The following is a 25,837-nucleotide window of genomic DNA, read 5'->3' on the forward strand; positions in this document are numbered from 1 at the left end:
GTCTCTAACTCACTCCCACATCATGTGCGCAAAACAATATTGGTGCCGTGTGCACTTTAGGGTGCCTCGGATAATTCTGTATCAGAATATTACAGCACGTACTTCTCATGATTCCAGGCTGTTTGTCCCTGCTCATTTAATTAGACAATGCTTTCCAAAACTGTGCTAACGTTTCTGTTTTTGCTACACCTGAATGCTAGCCTCGTTCCCATCCCCCACTGTCAGCCAGCAAGAATGCTGCTTCCATCTTGAGGACGGAAGACGCTTTGAGGGTGACGGGACGAGTAGGGGGACGAGTCTACCTGAATCCACCACCTGGATAGATGCGATGGAAGTGATTGTGATTGGCTGAGGGTTAGAGTCATGTGTCATGGTAAGCCAATCAGAGCCGGTGTTTTCACACACAAACCGGAAAAGCGCGTGCGGCAAACACACACACATGCAAAACAGATGCAGAGGGATATGATGGCAGAGCATTCAGAGGACAATTTGTCCTTTACGAGGTGGAGATATAAACACTATTTCAAGTCAAAATACTTGAAGTACAGTAGGCTATGTCTACTTGATCAGTTGTCTCAGGTTGAGAGAGTTAGATTGAATTGATTAAACTCACTTTATGTTGTTTACTGCTGATTGTTATTTTATTATATTGTTTACTGTTTATTTTTGTTGCACTTCAAGTGTAGGATAAATCTGTTGCTGGTGAGGTGCAATAAATATTACAAGGTTACATAACACAACTACAGTGGGGCAAATAAGTATTTAGTCAACCACCAGTTGTGCAAGTTCTCCCACTTGAAAATATCAGAGAGGCCTGTAATTGTCAACATGGGTAAACCTCAACCATGAGAGACAGAATGTGGGGAAAAAAACAGAAAATCACATTGTTTGATTTTTAAAGATTTATTTGCAAATCATGGTGGAAAATAAGTATTTGGTCTATACCAAAAGTTCATCTCAATACTTTGTTATGTACCCTTTGTTGGCAATAACGGAGACCAAACGTTTTCTGTAACTCTTCACAAGTTTTTCACACACTGTTGCTGTTATTTTGGCCCATTCCTCCATGCAGATCTCCTCTAGTGCAGTGATGTTTTGGGGCTGGCGTTGGGCAACACGGACTTTCAACTCAAGAACAACAAGAACGGGGAGCAAACATCCCAGAACCACATGGGGGGACCTAGTGAATGACCTACAGAGAGCTGGGACCACGGTAACAAAGGCTACTATCAGTAACACAATGCGCCGCCAGGGACTCAAATCCTGCACTGCCAGACGTGACCCCATGCTGAAGAAGAAGAAGAGCCAGAAATCTAGCTTGTTTGTAGGTGACCAAATACTTATTTTCCACTCTAATTTGGAAATAAATTATTTAAAAATCAAGCAATGTGATTTTCTGTTTTTTTTTCCACATTCTGTCTCTCATGGTTGAGGTTTAACCATGTTGACAATTACTGGCCTCTTTAATATTTTCAAGTGGGAGAACTTGCACAATTAGTGGTTGACTAAATACTTATTTTCCCCACTGTACTTGTCTGTTCATGTCTATTCAACTGACTCGAATACAGCTCAGAAATTTTCAAATTCTCTGACATACAACAACTTCTTTTCAAAGTAACGGAAATAATTACTTTCCCTGGTAACTAGTTACTTTTACTATAGAGTAATTCAGTTACTAACTCACGTTTTGGAAGAAGTAATGAGTAACTATAATTAGTTTTTTTAAAGTAACGTGCCCAACATTGTTGCCTAATGAGCAGTTATAATTATCACAGGGAACATTTACTTTTGAGATTAGAGGCAGAAAAGCAAAATTTTACACTCCTACTTACAAAGCTCCAGTGTATCCCGGTGAGCACTTGCATTCTCCAGTCATGTGGTGACAAGAAGCCCCATTTTGGCACTGACATTTCTGCTGGCATCCATTGCCGTAGGTGCCCACCTCACACACATCCTCACATCGCCAACCTCTGAATCCCGGAGTGCAGATGCAGGCTCCAGTGATGGGGTTACACAGAGCTTTGTTTTGGCATTGACATCTGTTACTGCAGTGGGGACCCCAGTGGCCATTATCACAGGCTAAAAAAATAGAGGAGACACAAGTTTAGTACCAGCTGTCCTTTTTTATGTTATTCGTTGCTTAAAGCAGTGCTTCTCAATTATTTTTTGTTACGCCCCCCCAGGATGATGTAAACGTTCTGCGCCCCCCCCAACTCTCAACCGCCACTGTAAATATACTATACAGTATCATTTGTCTATAAAATTCTTATTATAATAAGTACACCTCTGCATAATATTTTATTTCAATATTAAAGAAGAAGAAAAAAAAAAAAAACACATCCAGACTGTAAAAAATAGACTAAAGTTACATTTTTTGACTGTTTGACACTGAAAAAAATTAAAATAAAAAAAAATCAGTAATCACAAATTCAAATTAGGGCTGTTAAAATTATCGCGTTAACGGGAAGGTAATTAATTTTTTAAATTAATCACGTTAAAATATTTGACGCAATTAACGCACATGCCCCGCTCGAACAGATTAAAATGACAGTACAGTCTAATCTCCGCTTGTTATACTTTTTGGATTTAGTTGTATTTTAGTCATTTCAAAATGTATTGGTCTTCGTCTGGTTTTCGTCGACTAATGCTCAAAACGTTTTCGTCTGTAAAAATTCAAAGATTTTGGTTTTCAAAAAAAAAATTTTTTTTTTTTTAAATCCAAGAATTTTGAATGAACATTGAAGGACGAGTACATATGCAGCATCTACAGGGACCGCCAACTTTGTGAGGGTACAACCGGAAGCAAGGAACATAACTACGGTGAACCGTAGCAGACACCGAAAAAACATTTTATTACATTGTATTATCACCAAATTGGCAATAGTTATTATTTTTTTAGGGCTGTAAAAATTATCGCGTTAACGGGCGGTAATTAATTTTTCAAATTAATCACGTTAAAATATTTGACGCAATTAACGCATATGCCCCGCTCAAACAGATTAAAATGGCAGCAGTGTAATGTCCGCTTGTTACTTGTTTTTTGGTGTTTGGCGCCCTCTACTGGCGCTTGGGTCCAAATGATTTTATGGTTTTCAGCACAATGAGTGAGCATGGTGTAATTATTGACCTCAACAATGGCGTGCTACTAGTTTATTTTTTGATTGAAATGTTTACAAATTTTATTAAAACGAAAACGATGCTGGCTCTTGGGTGCGACTGATTTTATGGGCTTAAGCACCCATGAGCATTGTGTAGTTATTGACATCAACAATGGCGGGCTACTAGTTTATTTTTTGATTGAAAATTTTACAAATTTTAATAAAACGAAAACATTAAGAGGGGTTCTAATTTAAAATTTCTAAAACTTGTACTAACGTTATCTTTTAAGAACTACAAGTCTTTCTATCCATGGATCGCTTTAAGAAAATGTTAATAATGTTAATGCCATCTTGTTGATTTATTGTTATAATAAACAAATACAGTACTTATGTACCGTATGTTGAATGTATATATCCGTCTTGTGTCTTATCTTTCCATTCCAACAATAATTTACAGAAAAATATGGCATATTTATGGATAGTTTGAATTGTGATTAATTACGATAATTAATTTTTAAGCTGTAATTAACTCGGTTAAAAATTTTAATCGTTTGACAGCCCTAATTCAAATTGATTAGCAACATTAACTCGAGAGGACAATATGTCAAACTATTAGACTGAAAAAACAAAAATTAATAGAACAAAAACGACATTGTCATTGGACAGAGAGACAGTTTTTATTTTTGCTGCAGGCATTATCAGCTCCTTTGCTGTGGTGTTGGGTTATTTTGCATTGAGCAACTTAGTATGCCTCCTTACGTGATGTTGACAGTGTTACAGTGGAGCAAATAAGTATTTAGTCAATCACCAATTGTGCAAGTTCTCCTACTTGAAAAGATTAGAGAGGCCTGTAAATGTCAACATGGGTAAACCTCAACCATGAGAGACAGAATGTGGGGAAAAAAACAACAGAAAATCATATTATTTGATTTTTTAAGAATTTATTTCCAAATTAGAGTGGAAAATAGGTATTTGGTCACCTACAAACAAGCAAGATTTCTGGCTGTCCAAGAGGTCTAACGAGGTCTAACAAGGCTCCACTCGTTACCTGTATTAATGGCACCTGTTTTAACTCATTATCGGTATAAAAGACACCTGTCCACAATCTCAGTCAGTCACACTCCAAACTCCACTATGGCCAAGACCAAAGAGCTGTCGAAGGACACCAGAGACAATATTGTAGACCTGCACCAGGCTGGGAAGACTGAATCTGCAATAGGTAAAACGCTTGGTGTAATGAAATCAACTGTGGGAGCAATTATTAGAAAATGGAAGACATACAAGACCACTGATAATCTCCCTCGATCGTGGGCTCCCATGCAAGATCTCACCACGTGGCGTCAAAATGATAACAAGAACGGTGAGCAAAAATCCCAGAACCACACGGGGTGGGGGACCTAGTGACCAAACCTTGCGGACAGGTTTGGACACCCATGCCTTAGACGGTCATTTGCTTTGCATATAATTTTCCCAAATATATATATATATTAGCGTAGGGCAATTTCATTTTTAAACAATTTTTTTTCTTTGATAGAAAACTTTTTTTTTTTTTTGATTGAAGGTACTTTTTTTGGGGATTGAATGATTTAGACACAAATGTCCTACCCACAATATGGCCCAAACACAAAACGGATTGCTTTTCAATCAAACAAAAACCTTTTTTCAATGAAAAATGAAATGTTCAAATGCAAATTTTTCGATCTGGAATAACTTTTCGCCTTCCAAAACTTTTTCTGTAATTGAGATTTTTCTTTTTTTTTTTTTTGATTGAAGTGATTTTTCTTTTTGAAAATATATGTTTTTTTGAAGCAACTTATTTTTTGATTGAATAATAAAGACAAAAATGTCCTTGCCAAAATGTGGCCCGAACACAAATCAACATTACTTTAATCAAAAAGTTGCTTCAATCAAAAAAAAAACTTGACTTCAATTAAAAAAAAAAAAAAAAAAACAGTCAAAAGAAAATTGGCTTTCACATGCTTGTTTTTTTTTGTTTTTTTTTTTTTTAGTTATTTGAATTTCAATTTTATTTTTGCATTCAAACACAATTTTTGGGGGGGGTTGAAAATATACATTTTGATTGAAGCAACTTTTTTTATTGAAGCAACTTTTTTTTGATTGGGTAACAAAGACAAAAATCTACTTCCATATTGCTCCGCCCAGGGGATACAATTTTTGTCTGGGGCAGGGCCGGCCCAGCCTATATGCAGACTATGCAGCTGCTTAGGGCCCCTGACCACTAGGGGGCCCCCAATCTGGCAGTTATTTAATTTAGATTTATTTTGTTTACTACATTTTGCTTTAGTTGACTTTTCTGAGTTTTGATACTCAATTTCAAGCTTAAAAAAATAAAAGTTCTTCCTTAACTTTTTTCTTATCCTCTTTTAGAAAAAGGTTTGGCGCTATCTACTTTAAGTACTGGCAATCATTTGGGGTGAGAAGTTTGAAGTATGCAGTGCAACAAAATCTGATTAATATACAAAATATGGACGTATGGCTTGGATTGCATGTGTGGGTTTCACAGTACAGTATGACGAAATGGTGGGCCAAAAATATGGGCCCCTTGGCATTATTTTGCTTAGGGCCCCCAAATGGCCTGGGCCGGCCCTGGTCTGGGGTAACTACATTGGCACGACACAAGCGGGCGTACCATATTCAATGGATGACGATCTTGGCGAAAAGTATTGCCTAAGCAGCCTGATTTAGAATTCCCCTTAAGAATGATGGGAACCAAAAAACGCTAATTGTCAACTTAATATTCTAAATATTCTTCAAAAAGTTCATTTTATTGCTGACACTACGTTTCGGGGTCATCAATATGTTGTGCCCCCCTGCCCCAAAAGTCAAACCCCGCCTATGGACGTCACTATGCTGGATGATGCCTGTCAGGTGTGCCAATCATGTGGCCCAGTCTGACCAAGCCCAGATTCTGAAAAAAAAGAGTCAGCCCTAAAAATCCGATTTCAGTAGTAATCCGATTGGAATCTTATATGCCCGCAGTCTTAATGTAGCCTAATTGGCAAGGTCTCCTCGGATCAAGTCAGTTATATGATAACGATTAAAAATAAAAATAGGGGGAAGGCCGGAGATGACAGATTTTTTCCGGTTGTTGCTGATGTTCTTTGCTTGTTTCGGTATTTGTATTTTGTTTGGACGTCATTGTTTTGTCCTGTGAAGAAATATAATAAAAAATGAATTGAAAAAGAGAGAAAACTTTGTGGGTTTTTCTTTTTGTTTCATTGTAACCTATTGTTTTTTATGTTTTAGCCAGTGAATTTACTGCTCCGGGATCAATAAAGTCTTATCTTCAAACGTACTGAGTGATGACCAAAGTTTACCATGACTAATTTGCGCACTACTAATAGGCGCCTTTTATAGTTTCTGCACGGTCCATTAAAGACACACCCAATATGTTGATTTCTATTTTATGCTTTAACCTAAGCGTCACTAGTCTACACGCATGCCATGTTTTCTTTGTAAATTGGGAAAATGTTGTGTTCAAACCTTGCCAATTTCATCTACAGTGGAGCAAATAAGTATTTAGTCAACCACCAACTGTGCGAGTTCTCCCACTTGAAAATAATAGAGAGGCCTGGAATTGTCAACATGGGTAAACCTCAACCATGAGAGACAGAATGTGGGGAAAAAAACCCATAAAATCACATTGTTTGATTTTTAGAGAATTTATTTGCAAATCATGGTGGAAAATAAGTATTTGGTCAATACCAAAAGTTCTTCTCAATACTTTGTTATGTACCCTTTGTTGGCAATAAGAGGCCATATGTTTTTTGTAACTCTTCACAAGCTTTTCACACACTGCTGCTGGTATTTTGGTCCATTCCTCCATGCAAAACTCCTCTAGAGCAGTGATGTTTTGGGGCTGATGTTGGGCAACACAAACTTTCAACTCCTTCCACAGATTTTCTATGGGGTTGAGATCTGGAGACTAACCCTAACACCTAACCCTAAACCCTAACCCTTGTCATGCTGAAAGACCCAGCCGCGTCTCATCTTCAATGCCCTTGCTGATGGAAGGAGATTTTCACTCAAAATCTCTCGATACATGGCCCCATTCATTCTTTCCTTTACACACATCAGTTGTCCTGGTCCCTTTGCAGAAAAACAGCCCCAAAGAATGATGTTTCCACCCCCATGCTTCACAGTGGGTATGGTGTTCTTCGGATGCAATTCAGTATTCTTTCTCCTCCAAACACGAGAAGCTGTGTTTCTACCAAAAAGTTCTATTTTGGTTTCATCTGACCATAACACATTCTCCCAGTCCTCTTCTGGATCATCCAAATGCTCTCTAGCGAACCGCAGATGGGCCTGGACGTGTACTGGCTTCAGCAGGGGGATACGTCTGGCAGTGCAGGATTTGAGTCCCTGGCAGCGCATTGTGTTGCTGATAGTAGCCTTTGTTACTGTGGTCCCAGCTCTCTGTAGGTCATTCACTAGGTCCCCCCGTGTGATTCTGGGATTTTTGCTCATCTTTCTTGTTATCATTTTGACGCCACGGGGTGAGATCTTGCATGGAGCCCCAGATCAAGGGAGATTATCAGTGGTCTTGTATGTCTTCCATTTTTAAAATAATTGCTCCCACAGTTGATTTCTTTACACCAAGCGTTTTACCTATTGAAGATTCAGTCTTCCCAGCCTGGTGCAGGTCTACAATTTTGTCTCTGATGGCCATAGTGGAGTTTGGAGTGTGACTGACTGAGGTTGTGGACAGGTGTCTTTTATGCCGATAATGAGTTAAAACAGGTGCCATTAATACAGGAAACGAGTGGAGCCTCGTAAGACCTCGTTAGTAGAAGTTAGACTTCTTTGAGAGCCAGAAATCTAGCTTGTTTGTAGGTGACCAAATACTTATTTTCCACTCTAATTTGGAAATAAATTCTTTAAAAATCAAACAATATGATTTTCTGTTTTTTTTTCCACATTCTGTCTCTCGTGGTTGAGGTTTACCCATGTTGACAACTACAGGCCTCTCTAATCTTTTCAAGTAGGAGAACTTGCACAATTGGTGGTTGACTAAATACTTATTTGCCCCACTGTATGTTAAACTCAAAGACAAAGACACATCCACTTAATCCTTACTTCCTAGGGACATGAGCGCTAGAAGGCCCAATTTAACAGATAGAGTGAATGCAACCATTTAGTTAAAGCTTGCTTGACAAAGACTACTTGTCTAATGAGACACTTAATGGAGATAGCTCACAGTTAGGGAGACGTATAAAATTGTAGCCTTAGGTGCTGAAACTGATTGCTGTTGTAAAGCTTTAATTTAATGCGATAGCTAGAACAAAATCATTTGTAATGGTATATTATTTTAAGAAATTTAATCTAAGCTTTTATTTTATCGCAATCTGCCCAGAACCACGTGCCATTAAGTTCATTCTCTGCAGGAATTTAGCATCAAAAACAAGATTTTGGAAAAGGTAAATGTAGTGATCCCTTGTTTTTCGCAATTGATAGAAACCAGAACCAACCGCGATAAGTGAAAAACCACGTTCGATGTATTTATTTAGATTCAGCATTGGAATGAGATATATAAGACATGTTTTTTCACCTTTTCCTAAAGTACAGTGGTATGAAAAAGTAAACCTTTTGGAATTTCTCACATTTCTGCATAAAATAACTACCAAATGTGATCTGATCTTTGTCAAAATCACACAGATGAAAAAACAGTGTCTGCTTGAACTAAAACCACCCAAACATTTATAGGTTTTCATATTTAACTAGAAACTGCAATTTCTTGAGATTACTCTGGGTCTTTGCTGTGTGGAGATACAGATCTTAGCACGGCCCAGGGCTATCAATAGGATGGAAAAACGCCCATCAATGGCATTAAACAAAGTAATTGCCATTAGAAATGAATGGGAAATTTGGACGTCCATGGCTGTCAATGGCAGCACCCTCCATAAGCGTCAATGGAATCGGGGATGTTTGGGGGACATGTCCTATTGATATCTGGTCATTTCCTGTTGATTTGGGGACAATGTTTTTTTTTTGCCATTGAAAATGAATGGGAAAATATTTTGACGTTCATTGCAGTCAATGGCATCAACTTACAAAGGTGCCAATAAAATCCAAGTACATTGGCATCAATAGAATAGACAAACATGCCCGTCAATGGCATTAAACAAAATAAATGCCATTAGAAATGAATGGGAAATTTGGACGTCCATGGCCATCAATGGGAGCACCCTTCGTAAGCGTCAATGGAATCAGGGAAGTTTGGAGGACACGTCCTATTGATATCTGGTCATTTCCTGTTGATTTGGGGAATTTGTTTTTTTCCCGTTGAAAATGAATGGGAAAAATTTTGGACGTCCATAGTCGTCAATGGCATCGAGTTACATAGGCGTCAATGGAATCCAAGAACATTAGCATCAATAAAATTCGACATGCATGGCTGTCAGTGGCATCAATTCAATGTAAATTCCATCGGAAATCCCATTAGAAGTGAATGGGAAATTTTCCCATTAGAAATGAATGGGAATGTTTTTGGCAAATTTCTGGGGAACCGTAATTTTTTTCCCACTTTTATGCCCCTCACCGTCCCGGAATTTTTGATGTCCAAATTATGTGATTTGGTCAAAAATTGTAGGACTAGATACATTTTGAAAATGTCTTTTTTTTTTTTCCCGAAAAATCGGCGTTTACGGGCGAACGGAAAATTTTTCGGGGTCGTTCGAAAAATTCCCTGCGTCGCGCAAGAATTCCGGTCGTTTCGATCTTTGAACGGTCGGTCAAACGGTTCGGGCTGTGTGGCGCGCCAAAGAAATCCCATTAAAAAAAAAAAAAAAAAAAAACAGAATAACACTATCTGGGTCTTTAACAGATAATGAGGATAGTATGCAAACAATGACAGAAGGGGGAAAAATAAATAAGTGAACCATCACATTTAATATTTTGTGGCCGCCACTTTGGCAGCAATAACTTCAACCAGACGCTTCCTGTAGCTGCAGATCCACTTAAGATAAGTGAAATTTAAATAAAATCTTAAATAGACCAAACAAATATGCAAATATTTCTATAGGGTTACTCTGTCATATTGTAGGTTCTTTTTTTAATATAACATTATCGGGCTTTGCGAAAAAGGCAAAGACCATATGATTAATTGTAAGGTCATAAAGCATGCAAGTCCTAATTTGGACCTCTGGCAGTTTGGAAAACTTCTTTTTGTTTTGGTGAACTATTCAGAGCTGGTATGTTTTCATCCGTGTTCTCTCTTCATGACCCCAAGAACACCCGAGGCACAGATTGACGTCTGTCTTGAATGGTTTTAAAGTAGACCACAGAATTCTTTGTTCTATTAGCCAGTAATCTTCCAAGTCCTCAAGTGTAATGTGTGACTGTCAACATGATGTTGTTTTTCTATCGATATTGCACGTTTTAAGCATTTATTTACAAGAATTTTGGAGTTTAAAAGCTCTTTGTTTCGTGACGGCCGCCACGTTGATTGCACAATACCGTGACTTTTGCTTGAAATATTTACGTAAAGTGAACGATAACTGCCCGTTTTTTGCTTTTAACCAAGATTCTGGACTGTTTTACGTTCATCTGATTAAAAATTCCGCCATTTAATTATTTATTTACAAGAATTTTCAACTTAAAGCAGGGGTGTCATAACTTTTTGCAAAGGGGGACAGATTTGGTGCGGTAAAAATGTAGGGGGCCGATCCTGGCTGACGTCCTTTACGTAGAACAATATATTTAAGCAAATTTTAGCAAGCCATTCTGTGTGTCACATTTGCTTTATTATTGTTTTTAGTTAATAATTTCAACAATCGCGCAACTAGCCTTTGTGGCGTTCTCTTTTGACTCTCGGGCTCTTGCGAAATACTGCTGCTGTGAAATTTAACTTGCTTCAAGTTGCTTCAATTTCTTCAATTTCTCGCTGCGTATCTTCCCTGTAATCTTGTCTAGGGCTGCAGCTATCGAATATTTTAGTAGTCGATTAATCGATGGTCTACTTAGTTCGAATAATCGAGTAATCGGATAAGGAACATGAAAAATTAAAATACCTGAGCTGAGCCTCAAACGGTATATATTTTTTAAAGTGAGGATCAATGTACAACAAAAGAACAACTGGCTAACTTACATGGAAAAAGTCCACTAGCTTAAATGCTAATGTTTTTTTTTTTATTTTTTAATTTTATTTTATTACAATGCTCTTAACAAATGGCTCAGACACAAATTCCCACAAAAAACGGCTAAATATACCTATAAACTAAATTAAGAATGCATTAAAAAACATTAGCTCAAACAAAAACTTAGCTTACGTCGGTCTTAACAGGGAGCAGTTGGATTCAGCCATGTGAAAAGAGGCAGACCAGAGGGCAGTGTATCCACCCTCATCAATAAAACTAATTGCAAACACTTTCAAAATAAACCATTAAAACGGCACTTTAATTAAACGAATACACGAAGCCACAAAATTTAATTTGAATATTTTTTTTGTAATTGAATACTTGAGTTAATCGATTAATTGTTGCAGCACTAATCTTGTCGTACATGTCTTGTCTTGTTTGGTAATATCGCCTCACATTGAACACTTTAAAAACAGCGACTGTCTCTGCAAATGAGGCAGACACAGTTGTTGCGTATTTCAGTGATGAAATAGTCAAATTTCTACCTATCCTTGAAGCGTCGGCCGTCGCAGTCAACTTTTTTTTTTTTTTTTTTTTTTTTTTTGTCGCCATTTTAGAAAATTGGAAGGGTTCACACAGGGTAATGTTGCTTCGAGTGCTGTTGCCTTTTAGTGGGTAAATGAGGAGCAGCATTTAGTGTGTAAGCTACTTCATATGCTGGTAGCAGTACTGCTGACCAATTTATTAAGTCTGTGTGCGGGCCAGACGTTATTGATTTTATGACAGAGGCTGGGGGCCGGATGAAATTTGACCACGGGCCGCATTTGGCCCCCGGGCCGGACTTTGGACATGTCTGACTTAAAGGTTACCAAGGATAAAGAGACATGTAGTTCTTAAAAGATAAATGTTAGTACGAGTTATAATTATTTGATATAATTATTTGATATTAAAACCCCTCTTAACGTTTTTGTTTCAATAAAATTTGTGAAATTATTTTAACTAGTAGGTCGCCATTTTTGTTGACGTCGCAGGCCGGTGACATCACATGGTCACGTTGCCGTACTTCACAGTGTCACTCCTTAACTATGTAAGGTAGTGATTTGAATGGACTACAAAGTTTCAATGGCAAGTTTTAAATTTATTAGAGCTCAAGCCAATGAGTGCGTTTTGTCCCTCGACTGACGCAGTAGTTTCCTGTTTAGTGCAGGTCCATTGCGATTTACGTTCATTTGAGTGTTGTCTTCACAACAAACAAGACTCCTTATAATGGCGCCCTGCATCATAGTTTGTATATTGTTACTAAAGATTGCCATCCAGTGTATTTGTTGAGCTAAACGAGTTGCTAAAATGTTTAAATAGAGTTTGACCAAAGTCTGAGTAAGTTTTCTGTGTATTTTGCATATCTACAGTGGGGCAAATAAGTATTTAGTCAACCACTAATTGTGCAAGTTCTCCCACTTGAAAATATTCGAGAGGCCTGTAATTGTCAACATGGGTTAACCTCAACCATGAGACACAGAATGTGGAAAAAAACAACTGAAAATCACATTGTTTGATTTTTAAAGAATTTATTTGCAAATCATGGTGGAAAATAAGTATTTGGTCAATACCAAAAGTTCATCTCAATACTTCGTTATGTACCCTTTCTTGGCAATAACGGAGGCCAAAAGTTTTCTGTAACTCTTCACAAGCTTTTCACACACTGTTGCTGGTATTTTGGCCCATTCCTCCATGCAGATCTCCTCTAGAGCAGTGATAATTTGGGGGTGTCGTTAGGCAACACAGACTTTCAACTCCCTCCACAGATTTTCTTTGTCCACAACCTCAGTCAGTCACACTCCAAACTCCACTATGGCCAAGACCAAAGAGCTGTCGAAGGACACCAGAGACAAAATTGTAGACCTGCACCAGGCTGGGAAGACTGAATCTGCAATAGGTAAAATGCTTGGTGTAAAGAAATCAACTGTGGGAGCAATTATTAGAAAATGGAAGACATACAAGACCACTGATAATCTCCCTCGATCTGGGGCTCTATGCAAGATCTGACCAAGTGGCGTCAAAATGATAACAAGAACGGTGAGCAAAACTCCCAGAACCACACGAGGGGACCTAGTGAATGACCTACAGAGAGCTGGGACCACAGTAACAAAGGCTACTAATCAGTAACACAATGCGCCGGGAGGGACTCAAATCCTGCACTGCCAGACGTGTCCCCCTGCTGAAAAAAGTACACGTCCAGGCTCATCTGCGGTTCGCTAGAGAGCATTTGGATGATCCAGAAGAGGACAGGGAGAATGTGTTATGGTCAGATGAAACCAAAATAGAACTTTTTGGTAGAAATACAGGTTCTCGTGTTTGGAGGAGAAAGAATACTGAATTGCATCTGAAGAACACCATAGCCACTGTGAAGCATGGGGGTGGAAACATCATGCTTTGGGGCTGTTTTTCTGCAAAGGGACCAGGACGACTGATCTGTGTAAAGGAAAGAATGAATGGGGTCATGTATCGAGAGATTTTGAGTGAAAATCTCCTTTCGTGGCTGGGTCTTTCAGCACGACAATGATCCCAAACACACAGCCAGGGCAACAAAGGAGTGGCTTCGTAAGAAGCATTTCAAGGTCCTGGACTGGCCTCGCCAGTCTCCAGCTCTCAACCCCATAGAAAATCTGTGGAGGGAGTTGAAAGTCCGTGTCCCAACGACAGCCCCAAAACATCACTGCTCTAGAGGAGATCTGCATGGAGGAATGGGCCAAAATATCAGCAACACTGTGTGAAAAGCTTGTGAAGAGTTACAGAAAACGTTTGGCCTCCGTTATTGCCAACAAAGGGTACATAACAAAGTATTGAGATGAACTTTTGGTATTGACCGAATACTTATTTTCCACCATGATTTGCAAATAAATTCTTTAAAAATCACACAATGTGATTTTCAGGTTTTTTTTCCGCATTCAGTCTCTCATGGTTGAGGTTTACCCATGTTGACAATTACAGGCCTCTCTAATATTTTCAAGTGGAAGAACTTGCACAATTAGTGGTTGACTAAATACTTATTTGCCCCACTGTATAAAAAATAATTAATCAGGATTTTATTATTGAATGATGTCAAGTTCAAATACGAATCCTTAGGTAGACATTTATTATATCACCCAAAAATAGGAGAGAAGGCACCTAATTTAGTTGAAAAGCTTGCAAGGAGAAGTAGGGGAAACTATACAATTTCAAAATTTCACAAATTTTATTGAAACGAAAACATTAAAAGGGGTTTTAATATCAAATTATTATAACAGGTACTAGGATTTAGCTTTTAAGAACTACATGTCCTTCTATTCGTGGTTCCCTTTGTCAAGGTGTTTGTTTTTTGACAGCCGCCATGTTGGATTTTGTATCTCCACACATGACATTTACTTTGCTATTTCTGGCAAAAACTTATATATGTTAAATATTGCTATTGGTCCTGACAATATAGGTGATTATCTCTGCATTTGGTGATTTTTGCGCATCTAGTGTAAAATCTGAGAATTTTTAGTTTTGTTATACTTATATAAAAAAAATAATTAATCAGGATTTTATTATAGAACGACTTTGAATTTTTTGATGCCACTGCTCATGGAGACTCATACAGTGCCTTGCAAAAGTATTCGGCCCCCTTGAATCTTGCAACCTTTGGCCACATTTCAGGCTTCAAACATAAAGATATGAAATTTAATTTTTTTGTCAAGAATCAACAACAAGTGGGACACAATCGTGAAGTGGAACAACATTTATTGGATAATTTAAACTTTTTTTCCAATGTTGTCCTAAATGACCGATGATGATAAATAGAATCCACCTGTGTGTAATCAAGTCTCCGTATAAATGCACCTGCTCTGTGATAGTCTCAGGGTTCTGTTTAAAGTGCAGAGAGCATTATGAAAACCAAGGAACACACCAGGCAGGTCCGAGTTACTGTTGCTGAGAAGTTTAAAGCCGGATTTGGATACAAAAAGATTTCCCAAGCTTTAAACATCTCAAGGAGCACTGTGCAAGCCATCATATTGAAATGGAAGGAGCATCAGACCACTGCAAATCTACCAAGACCCGGCCGTCCTTCCAAGCTTTCTTCTCAAACAGGGAGAAAACTGATCGGAGATGCAGCCAAGAGGCCCATGATCACTCTGGATGAACTGCAGAGATCTACAGCTGAGGTGGGAGAGTCTGTCCATAGGACAACAATCAGTCGTACACTGCACAAATCTGGCCTTTATGGAAGAGTGGCAAGAAGAAAGCCATTTCTCAAAGATATCCATAAAAAGCCTCATTTAAAGTTTGCCACAAGCCACCTGGGAGACACACCAAACATGTGGAAGAAGGTGCTCTGGTCAGATGAAACCAAAATTGAACTTTTTGGCCACAATGCAAAACGATATGTTTGGCGTAAAAGCAACACAGCTCATCACCCTGAACACACCATCCCCACTGTCAAACATGGTGGTGGCAGCATCATGGTTTGGGCCTGCTTTTCTTCAGCAGGGACAGGGAAGATGGTTAAAATTGACGGGAAGATGGATGCAGCCAAATACAGGAACATTCTGGAAGAAAACCTGTTGGTATCTGCACAAGACCTGAGACTGGGACGGAGATTTATCTTCCAACAGGACAATGATCCAAAACATAAAGCCAAATCTACAATGGAATGGTTCAAAAATAAACGTATCCAGGTGTTAGAATGGCCAAGTCAAAGTCCAGACCTGAATCCAATCGAGAATCTGTGGAAAGAGCTGAAGACTGCTGTTCACAAACACTCTCCATCCAACCTCACCGAGCTCGAGCTGTTTTGCAAGGAAGAATGGGCAAGAATGTCAGTCTCTCGATGTGCAAAACTGATAGAAACATACCCCAAGCGACTTGCAGCTGTAATTGGAGCAAAAAGGTGGCGCTACAAAGTATTAACGCAAGGGGGCCAAATAATATTGCACGCCCCACTTTTCAGTTTTTTATTTGTTAAAAAAGTTTAAATTATCCAATAAATGTTGTTCCACTTCACGATTGTGTCCCACTTGTTGTTGATTCTTGATAAAAAAATAAAATTTTATATCTTTATGTTTGAAGCCTGAAATTTGGCGAAAGGTTGCAAGGTTCAAGGGGGCCGAATACTTTTGCAAGGCACTGTATATGCCTAGGGGAGGGGGGGTGCCTCTTTTGGTTTTAGGTCGCTAGTAGCTTTGGTTTAAAAAAAAAAAAAAAAAGTTTTTTTTAAAATAGCCCCTGAGCCGCGTGTCCTGTCAACTGATAGTGAAGTCTATGCTTCATTATAATTTAATTCATTTATTCATCTTCTGATTATCCTCACAAGGGTCGCGGTGTAGGTCAAAGTAGCTGAGTAAGAGTAGCGTTTCTTCTTCATAAATCTACTCAAGTAAAAATGAAAAAATATAGCATGGTAAAACTACTTTAGAAGTACATTTTTCTCAAAAAGTTACTCAAGTAAATATAACACGTTACTATCCACCTCTGCTCATTTCCACTAAATAAACTCATCTTGAATGTGTACTGCATATGCCCAGAATGCTAATTAACACAAAGCTTAACCAGTTCACCATTCGGAAGCTGTTCAAGTGATTAACAGGCTTCCTTTAGTCTGCTTGCATTAGCCTGCATCACACTGACCTGATGAAAAAAGAAAAAAAAAAACATACTGGTACTTCCTTTGCCTCAGGGAGTCTAGTCCTGTGTTGTAAGGATTGAGGGACAGACAAAGGGGATTAGAGATACTGAGATGCACACATAAAACCTTCCTGCATTCAAGTTCGCCAACTCTGGAACCCTTATGAAACCTGACCTGGATTAAAGAAAGGCTAAACTCCAGGGGCTTGAGGCTCCGATCTTTTACTTATTTGTCTGTCTACTCAAGATTGTCATTTAGAGGGAGAAAAAATACTGCTGATTTTGGTTTTAGGGCCAAGTAACATCGTAAGACTACATGGCTGGCAAAATCATCATGGGAAAAATGTTGCATATCGCTGATATCAAGTTTTGGAAACTCAAGTTCATTTTTTTTTTCAGCAACAGTTCACAAAAGCAGTGGAATGGGGGCGGGTTTAGGGGAGAATGGGAGTGCAAGTGTTTTTTTCCCATCTATTTAGTGATTACGCAGTCCACCAGGCATGGCGCAGTCACAGGATACACTTTTCTCACAGATACAGAGGATTCCCAAAGAGGAGACAATACATTTGTAGTATTTCTGAACCATTTTAAATGATACTTCAAAAATGCATTTAAAGCATATTTAAATTTTGACTATTTTACAGATTAATACATAAACACAATAAGAACATTGGAAATAAAGTTGGGTTGAACATTTAGTAGAGGAGTAATCAAAAAGGAAATCAAATTATATGAAAATACATTTCTAAACACAATATATGATTATATTCTGGATTTTATTTATTGGTATTTTGATATGTCAAATCTTAATCAAATAACAGATATTGTCAGAATTTATTTTGAGACAACAAAATCTAGCTGGTATGTCTAGATAAAGGTTAGCATTAATATACAAAAATAAATTTACGTATGTTCTTAGTATCATGTTTTTCTAGCTATCTTTAGTTGCTTTGTACAGAGCCCCTAAAGGGACATCGACAGAAATAAAATAAGTTTAAGCAATCTGGTAAACATTGGCATAATATAGCATTTAAGCTAGCGGACCTTTGCTATGCAAGTTAGCCAATTGTTGTAAACATTAGCATTAAACAGCATTTAAAGTAGCAGACTTTTACTTCGCAAGTCAGCCAATAATTGTAAACATTAGCATTATATAGCGTTTAAGATAGGGCATTTTGCTAAGCAGGTTAGCCAATTGTTGTAAACATTAGCATTATATAGCATGTAAGTTAGCGGACTTTTGCTATGCAAATTAGCCAATGAGCTAGGGGATTTTGCTAAACAAGTTAGCCAAGTGTTGTAAACAATAGCATTATATAGCATTTGAGCTAGCAGACTTTTGCTATGTAAACTTGCCAGTTGTTGAAAACAATAGCTTTGTATAGCATTTAAGCTAGTGGACTTTTGCGATACAAGTTAGCCAATTGTTGAAAACATCAGCATTATATAGCATTTAAGTTAGCTGACTTTTGCTATGCAAATTAGCCAATTGTTGTAAACATTAGCATTATATAGCATTTAAGCTAGCGTATATTTGCTATGCAAATTAGCCAATTGTTGTAAACATTAGCGTTATATAGCATTTAAGCTAGTGGACATTTGCGATGCAAGTTAGCCAATTGTTGAAAACGTTAGCATTATGTAGCATTTAAGTTAGCGGACTATGGCTATGCGAATTTGCCAATTGTTGTAAACATTAGCCTTATATAGCATTTAAGCTAGCAGACTTTTGCTATGCCAGTTATCCAACTGTTGTAAACATTAGCATTATATAGCATTTAAGCTAGCAGACTTTTGCTATGCAAACTTGCCAATTATTGTAAACATTAGCATAATATAGAATTTAAACTAGCTGACCTTTGCTATGCAAGTTAGCCAATTGTTGTAAACATTAGCATTATATAGCATTTAAAGTTACAGACTTTTGCTATGCAAGTTAGCCAATTGTTGTAAACATTAGCATTATATAGCGTTTAAGTAAGGGGATTTTGCTAAGCATGTTAGCCAATTGTTGTAAACATTTGCATTATATAGCATTTAAGTTAGCCGATTTTTGCTATGCAAGTTTGCCAAGTGTTGTAAACAATAGCATTAGTTAGCATTTAAGCTAGCAGACTTTTTCTATGCAAACTTGCCAATTATTGTAAACATTAGCATAATATAAAATTTAAGCTAGCGGACCTTTGCTATGCAAGTTAGCCAATTGTTGTAAATATGAGCATTATATAGCATTTAAAGTAGCAGACTTTTGCGATGCTCATTAGCCAATTGTTGTAAACATTAGAATTATATAGCATTTAAGCTAGTGGACTTTTGCTATGCAAATTAGCCAATTGTTGTAAACATTAGCATTATATAGCATTTTAGCTAACGGACTTTGCTATACAAATTAGCCAATCGTTGTAAACATTAGCATTATATAGCGTTTAAGCAAGGGGATTTTGCTAAGCAAGTTAGCCAATTGTTGTAAACATTAGCATTATATAGCATTTAAGCTAACGGACTTTTGCTACGCAAATTAGCCAATTGTTGTAAACATTAGCATTATATAGCATTTTAGCTAGCGGACTTTGCTATACAAATTAGCCAATCATTGTAAACATTAGCATTATATAGTGTTTAAGCAAGGGGATTTTGCTAAGCAAATTAGCCAGCTGCCGTAAAGATTAGCATTATCTAGCATTTAGGCTTGCGGACTTCTGCTATGCAAGTTAGTTAATTGTTGTAAACATGAGCATTGTATAGCATTTCAGCTAGCAGACTTTTGCTATGCAAGTTAGCTAGGGTGACCAAACTACCAGATAGTTTACCGGATAGTTTCTGGTGCGCACCAGACAGCTTAAATTTATTTTATTTCTATCGATGTCCCTTTCGGGGCTCGTAGCTTTGTGGGGAAGAGTCTGCAATTTTTATATTTAATAACAGGAATACAATTCTGAATTTCTTTGAAAGAAAAAAAACATCATTATTTAAATTATGCATGTTAGAGCTAAGGGCTCAGAACGGACTTGAGAATATTTTGAGTCTTGTCATGTGTCCCCAGTCACAAGCTCCATTGCCCCAAGACATTTCCTGACACGCAATTTTCTGCTATTATTCGTGTTCCCTTTTGAATCCATTTACCCCCATTTCCTGTTATTGCTCCCTAAATTGATGCTCAGACTTATTGTTGGTGCTCTATGACCTGAAAAACAGAGTAAATACATCAGCTCCTACAGGCTACCAAAAGAAAACTAAAGGCCAGGTCAAAAGGGAATGCAGTGTTGCTGAATACAATTGCACTTTTTGCTACAAAATAAATTTAAATAAAGGATGCACTATAGATTTAAGTAAAAATAGTAACATGTGTCTGCTTATAATGGTTTTTTAACAGAGGATTGACAGACAAAAACTACTGTAGAAATTACAAGAAGGAAGGGGGAAAAAGTTGATTTTTTTCTCTGTACAGTTTCTTTTATTCTCTTAACGAACGCTTGCTAGTAGAGGCGTGCAACATTTCCGATTCTTAGATTATTCGCGATTCGGCCGTGGAAGATTCGAGAACGATTCACAAACATCCAAATTCCGATTATTGAATTATACCAGGTAAAGCGGGAAAAAAACGCAGTCAGCGCGGTCTTCGGGACGCAGTGAGGAACGGACCGAGAGTAAATATCATGTGCAGCTAATGCCACTAGGTAAAAAAAAATACAATGATACCTGACTGTGGCCGTCAGCCGCTACAAACAGCGCCCAGTTGCGAGTTGCTACAAACATACGGCAACATACGGCTATGGTAGATATCACATATATCTAGACTAGATGTCAGATGATGGACTTTCCCGCGCTAGTAAACAGGCGCCATCTTAAAACAGGAGACTTCTGTAGAAGGCTCTGTTGTAGAGAACCTAATTACTTTTTATCTAAAATACCCCTAAATCGGCAAAATCTTGACTTGAATCTGTCTTTAAATGATGAAACCGTTTTAAAACTTTCACATGTCGAAAGTAGACAAGAGGGAAATTATGGAATAACGGGCGCAATTTTAACAACTTTAACGGTTGATTCACAACATTAAATTAATTGAATGTAGTTTAAAGCTGCTGATATGAATGGGGACTTGAGTATTTTATTTACTGTTTTTAACCGGTAACTTGATAGTAAAAGAGTAGTTTGGTTTATTTAGCCTGAGAGGATTTTTGAACAATTTGGAACAAATATAAAAACTTTTTTTTTTTAAATGGGGGGAGGGTGGCATCAATAATCGATTTATAATCGAATCGGAGTCTCTGAATCGTAATCGAATCGTTAGGTGCCCAAAGATTCCCACCTCTACGTTCCTAGCCAGGACATTCCACCGAGACATCTCGAGCAGAAGTGCTTCGACCTTCGAAATCATTCCGTTTATAATGGCCGTAACAAACTGTGAAAAAACCCAGGCGGCCCCCTAGTACCGGCCCATACCTAGACAAAACAATGCAAAGCCAAAGTCCTTGTACGCAAGAAAAATACGATGCATGAACACAGATCATTACACAAAGAGTGAAGCCAATCATCTCCTTAACTGCACAATCATATTGAAATAAAATTGAATAAAATTGAAAGGCTTAGTCATCTGCAAAACCTCCTGCTGTTTTTTTTTGTCCATAGACATTACTTCAAACTTAATTCAGTTTATTTTACCAATTATTTTTGAACATTCTCACTCACCTTTTTGTTTTCTTTTTATTATTACCGTGATTTTCAGACTGTAAGTGGCATCTGACTATAAGCCACCACCCACAAAATTTGACACAAAACGTCATTTTTCATAGATAAGCCGCACTGGACTATAAGCCGCAGCTGTCCTCACTGCATTATGGGATATTTACACCATAAGATATTAACCGGTAACACTTTATTTGACAGCGGCATCATACGACTGACATAAGACCAAATGAACCCCCATGAAGCTTTGAACCAACTGGCTGCAAATCGTCATTGCCTCAAGAAGCTTCATTTGGCTATCACCGCTTCATTGAGGGAGACAGTCAACCTCTGCTGCCACCGGCTGTCAACATTTTTGCCGGCCAACATTCCTCCTAGCATGCATTGCAGCACTACAGATTTAAATAACAATCAAAAGTAGGGTTGTTCCGATCATTTTTTTTTTTGGCTCTCGAGCCGATCCTGATCGTTTTAGTCTGAGTATCTGCCGATCCCGATATTTCCCGATCCGATTGCTTTTTTTTTGTTTTTTTGCTCGTGATTCAATTCCAATCATTCCCGATAATTTTTCCCAATCATATACATTTTGGCAATGCATTAAGAAAAAAATGAATATAACTCGGACGAATATATACATTCAACATACAGCACATAAGTACTGTATTTGTTTATTATGACAATAAATCCTCAAGATGGCATTTACATTATTAACATTCTTTCTGTGAGAGGGATCCACAGATAGAAAGACTTGTAATTCTTAAAGGATAAATGTGACTTTGTATATTGTGACTAAATATTGCCATGTAGTGTATTTGTTGAGCTTTCAGTAAATGATACTGTAGCCATTAACTGTTCTGCCCAAATGCATGATGGGAAGTGCAACCATGACTGTGCTTAGTGGCACCAATTGATATATCTTCTCTGCGTTGGGAAGTAACATAGAGTGTTAAAGAAAAGATCAACCACTAACATTCTTCCCCACATTGCTTCCCACGATATTTCTAATTGTTGAGAGAGGGATTTTAAGGCTTTAGCCAATTAAAAAGAGGCTCCAAAGACTGCCAAAATTCTTCCTACTCATTTTACACTCCCTGTTAGCTCTATATAGGTAAAACGGCGCCATTATAGATTGAACGCGACAATGCGTGAGTGGGTCGTGCAGCGCATGCGTTAATTGCATTAAATATTTTAACGTGATTAATTTTTTAAAAATTAATTACCGCCGTTTATGCGATAAATTTGATAGCCCTACTTTAAGCCAAAACTAAAGACTCTGGATGACTGTAAGACATTTTGTCTGTAACGTTAAATACAATTAGAAAACGATTTAATTGAAAAATATATATATATTTAAAAAAGGCATGTCCGATATTTTTTTGCTGATTCCGATACTTTGAAAATAACGTGATCGGACCCGACATCTTTAATCAAACGTTATGTTCTGTGCCAAGTATTTCTTCAGTGACTGTTCCAGTTTTCTCATTAATTACAAGTTAAGGTATTTGGTAACACTTTATTTAACAGTGGTGCCATAACACTGTCATAACACCATCATAATTATGACATGACACTTCCATGAGCATTAATAAATGCTTATGACATATCATTTTGTTTCATCCGGCAAATTATCTCACTTTTGAATGGATCCGAGCCGGACGTAAATGGAGTTAGTGACATAATTTTCTGGATGACACTTAATGATATCCGTCATATACATACATTAATGCCCATGATAGCGTCATGTCATAATTATGACGGTCTTATAGCAGTCTTATGACGCCACTGTCAAATAGAGTGTTACCTATTAACCCAATATATCAACAAATAAGCCGCACTGGACTACAAACCGCAGGATTTAAAATGAGGGGAAAAAATAGCGGCTTATTGTTCGAAAATTACCGTACAAACCGGTGACATAAAATTAACACAAGCATACACTGTACGCCGAGGGCCACGAATAGTTTAACATTGCTGAATTTTTACCCTTCAACATTATGTTTGTGATAGTAGTCAAGACAGACATGGCCTAGTGGAGCCAAGGGAAGCCCCAAGGACTAGACTCAACAATGCACTCCTTTATTAAGGACTGAAACCAAAGAAAGCAAGCCAAAACCCTGTGGGCTCCACATGTATATCAGTATATCGGGATCACTAGGACATATGGAGACATACAAATAACTCCCACTGAGCAGATGTTCACTACCAGCGGCCATTTAATGTCTAATACTAATATTCAAACAAACAAATACCCGCATTCTGCTATGAGGGAGCACGTTACACTTTGAGAAAACTATAATATATTTACTGAACTTGACAATTCCCCCTAACCCTAACTCCCGGCCACACACCAGCAATTTACCAAGGGAATAGACCCTACTCACCTACGTCACAAAATGACGTGTCGCTGTATCCGGCCGCCATATTGTCCATCATTTTTTAGACCTATTCTCATTGTTTTCAATTAGTCGTGCAAGTTATAGAGCAATTCATGGAAGCCCCGGTGTTATCTGACCCTGTAAACTCATTGGATGCGTTGCATAAAAGGCGTTATGTTGAAAAGCTTCAGTCTATCCATTCGCCAGATCCATATTTGATGCCTAAATCGATACTTTTCGACCCGACCCTAACCCATTAAGAGCAGCACTCTAAGCAACATTACCCTGTGTGATTTCTAAAATGGCGACAAACAAAAAAAGAAAAAAGTTGACCGCGATGGCCGACGCTTCAAGGATAGGTGGATATTGGACTATTTCTTCAATAAAACACGCAACAACTGTGTCTGCCTCATTTGCAAAGAGACAGTTGCTGTTTTCAAAGAGTTCAATGTGCGCGATAATAACAAGACACGCTGACATGTACGACAACATTACAGGAAAGATACGTAGCGAGAAATTATAGCAACTTGAAGCTAGCACAGCAGCAGTATTTCGCAAGAGAGAGCCCGAGTGTCGAAAGAGAACGCCACAAAGACGAGACTGTTGAAATTATGTATTAAAAAAAAATAATAATAAAGCAAATGTGACACACATAAGGGCTGGCTAAAATTTCTTTAAATGTATTGTTCTACGTAAATCAGCCCAGGTAGCCGCCCACATTTTTACCACACCAAATCAGGCCCCCTTTGCAAAAAGTTTGGACACCCCTGTTTAACCGATGATCCGTAGAACGGTATGTTGTCGGCGATTAGCCTAGCAATGATCTTAATTGTGGTTGTCAGCCCCAAACCCTCTGAATATATATTAAATGCATCTTACCAGATATAAAATGACTACTACATGATCTGTGGTAGTCGTTTGGAGCCCATTTTTCTCGTCGAATTGCAGCAGTCCATCTCGCTCTCCTCTCTGGGTCTCTCGGAATACGGTAAAACTTCAAGTCTCTCCGTCTATCTTCTCTGTTTTTACAACCGACCGCCACACACGCCTTCACCATTTTGATTATTAATGTTATCGAGCAGAAAAACACGCCATAATAGGAGGAATTTACGAAGCGGTAATGCGTTAACATGAGGAGTAGACGGACAACATGGCGCGGGGGCGTGGCTGTGACGTCACGTGAGTAGGGTCTATAGGTTTGCATCGGGACATAACACAAGCAACTTTTCACGATGCTCCGATTGTCCCCACATACTTTTAAGCAACCTTATTTGCATTATATGAGTTCAGTTATATACAGTGGGGCAAATAAGTATTTAGTCAACCCTCCACAGATTTGCTATGGGGTTGAGATCTGGAGACTGGCTTGGCCACTCCAGGACCTTGAAATGCTTCTTACGAAGCCACTCCTTTGCTTCCAAAATCTCTCGATACATGACCCCATTCACTCTTTCCTTCACACAGATCAGTCGTCCTGGTCCCTTTGCAGAAAAACAGCCCCAAAGCATGCTCCACCCCCATGCTTCACAGTGGGTATGGTGTTCTTCGGATGCAATTCAATATTCTTTCTCCTCCAAACACGAGAAGCTGTGTTTCTACCGAAAAGTTCTATTTTGGTTTCATCTGACCCTAACACATTATTCTCCCAGTCCTCTTCTGGATCACCCAAATGCTTTCTAGCGAATCGCAAACAGGTCTGGATGTGTACTGGCTTCAGCAGGGGGACACGTCTGGCAGTGCAGGATTTGGGTCCCTGGCATTGTGTTACTGATAGTGGCCTTTGTTACTGTGGTCCCAGCTCTCTGTAGGTCATTCCCTAGGTCCCCTCGTGTGGTTCTGGGATTTTTGCTCACCGGTCTTGTTATCATTTTGACGCCACGGGGTGAGCTCTTGCATGGAGCCCCAGATCGAGGGAGATTATCAGTGGTCTTGTATAGCT

General features: G+C 38.3%; 1 protein-coding gene across 3 annotated transcripts in view; it reads right to left on the reverse strand.

Moving 5' to 3' along the window:
- megf10 (multiple EGF-like-domains 10) overlaps positions 1-25,837 on the reverse strand; it is a 115,005-nt gene that overhangs the window by 48,730 nt on the left and 40,438 nt on the right. For all 3 annotated transcript variants that reach the window (XM_057819765.1, XM_057819764.1, XM_057819763.1), the window contains exon 7: positions 1,833-2,079. In XM_057819765.1, the coding sequence (XP_057675748.1) occupies positions 1,833-2,079 (247 nt within the window). The remainder of the gene's footprint in view (positions 1-1,832; positions 2,080-25,837) is intronic.

The sequence above is a fragment of the Corythoichthys intestinalis genome, chromosome 17, assembly GCF_030265065.1.
Source record: "Corythoichthys intestinalis isolate RoL2023-P3 chromosome 17, ASM3026506v1, whole genome shotgun sequence".
Taxonomy (NCBI): Eukaryota; Metazoa; Chordata; class Actinopteri; order Syngnathiformes; family Syngnathidae; genus Corythoichthys; species Corythoichthys intestinalis.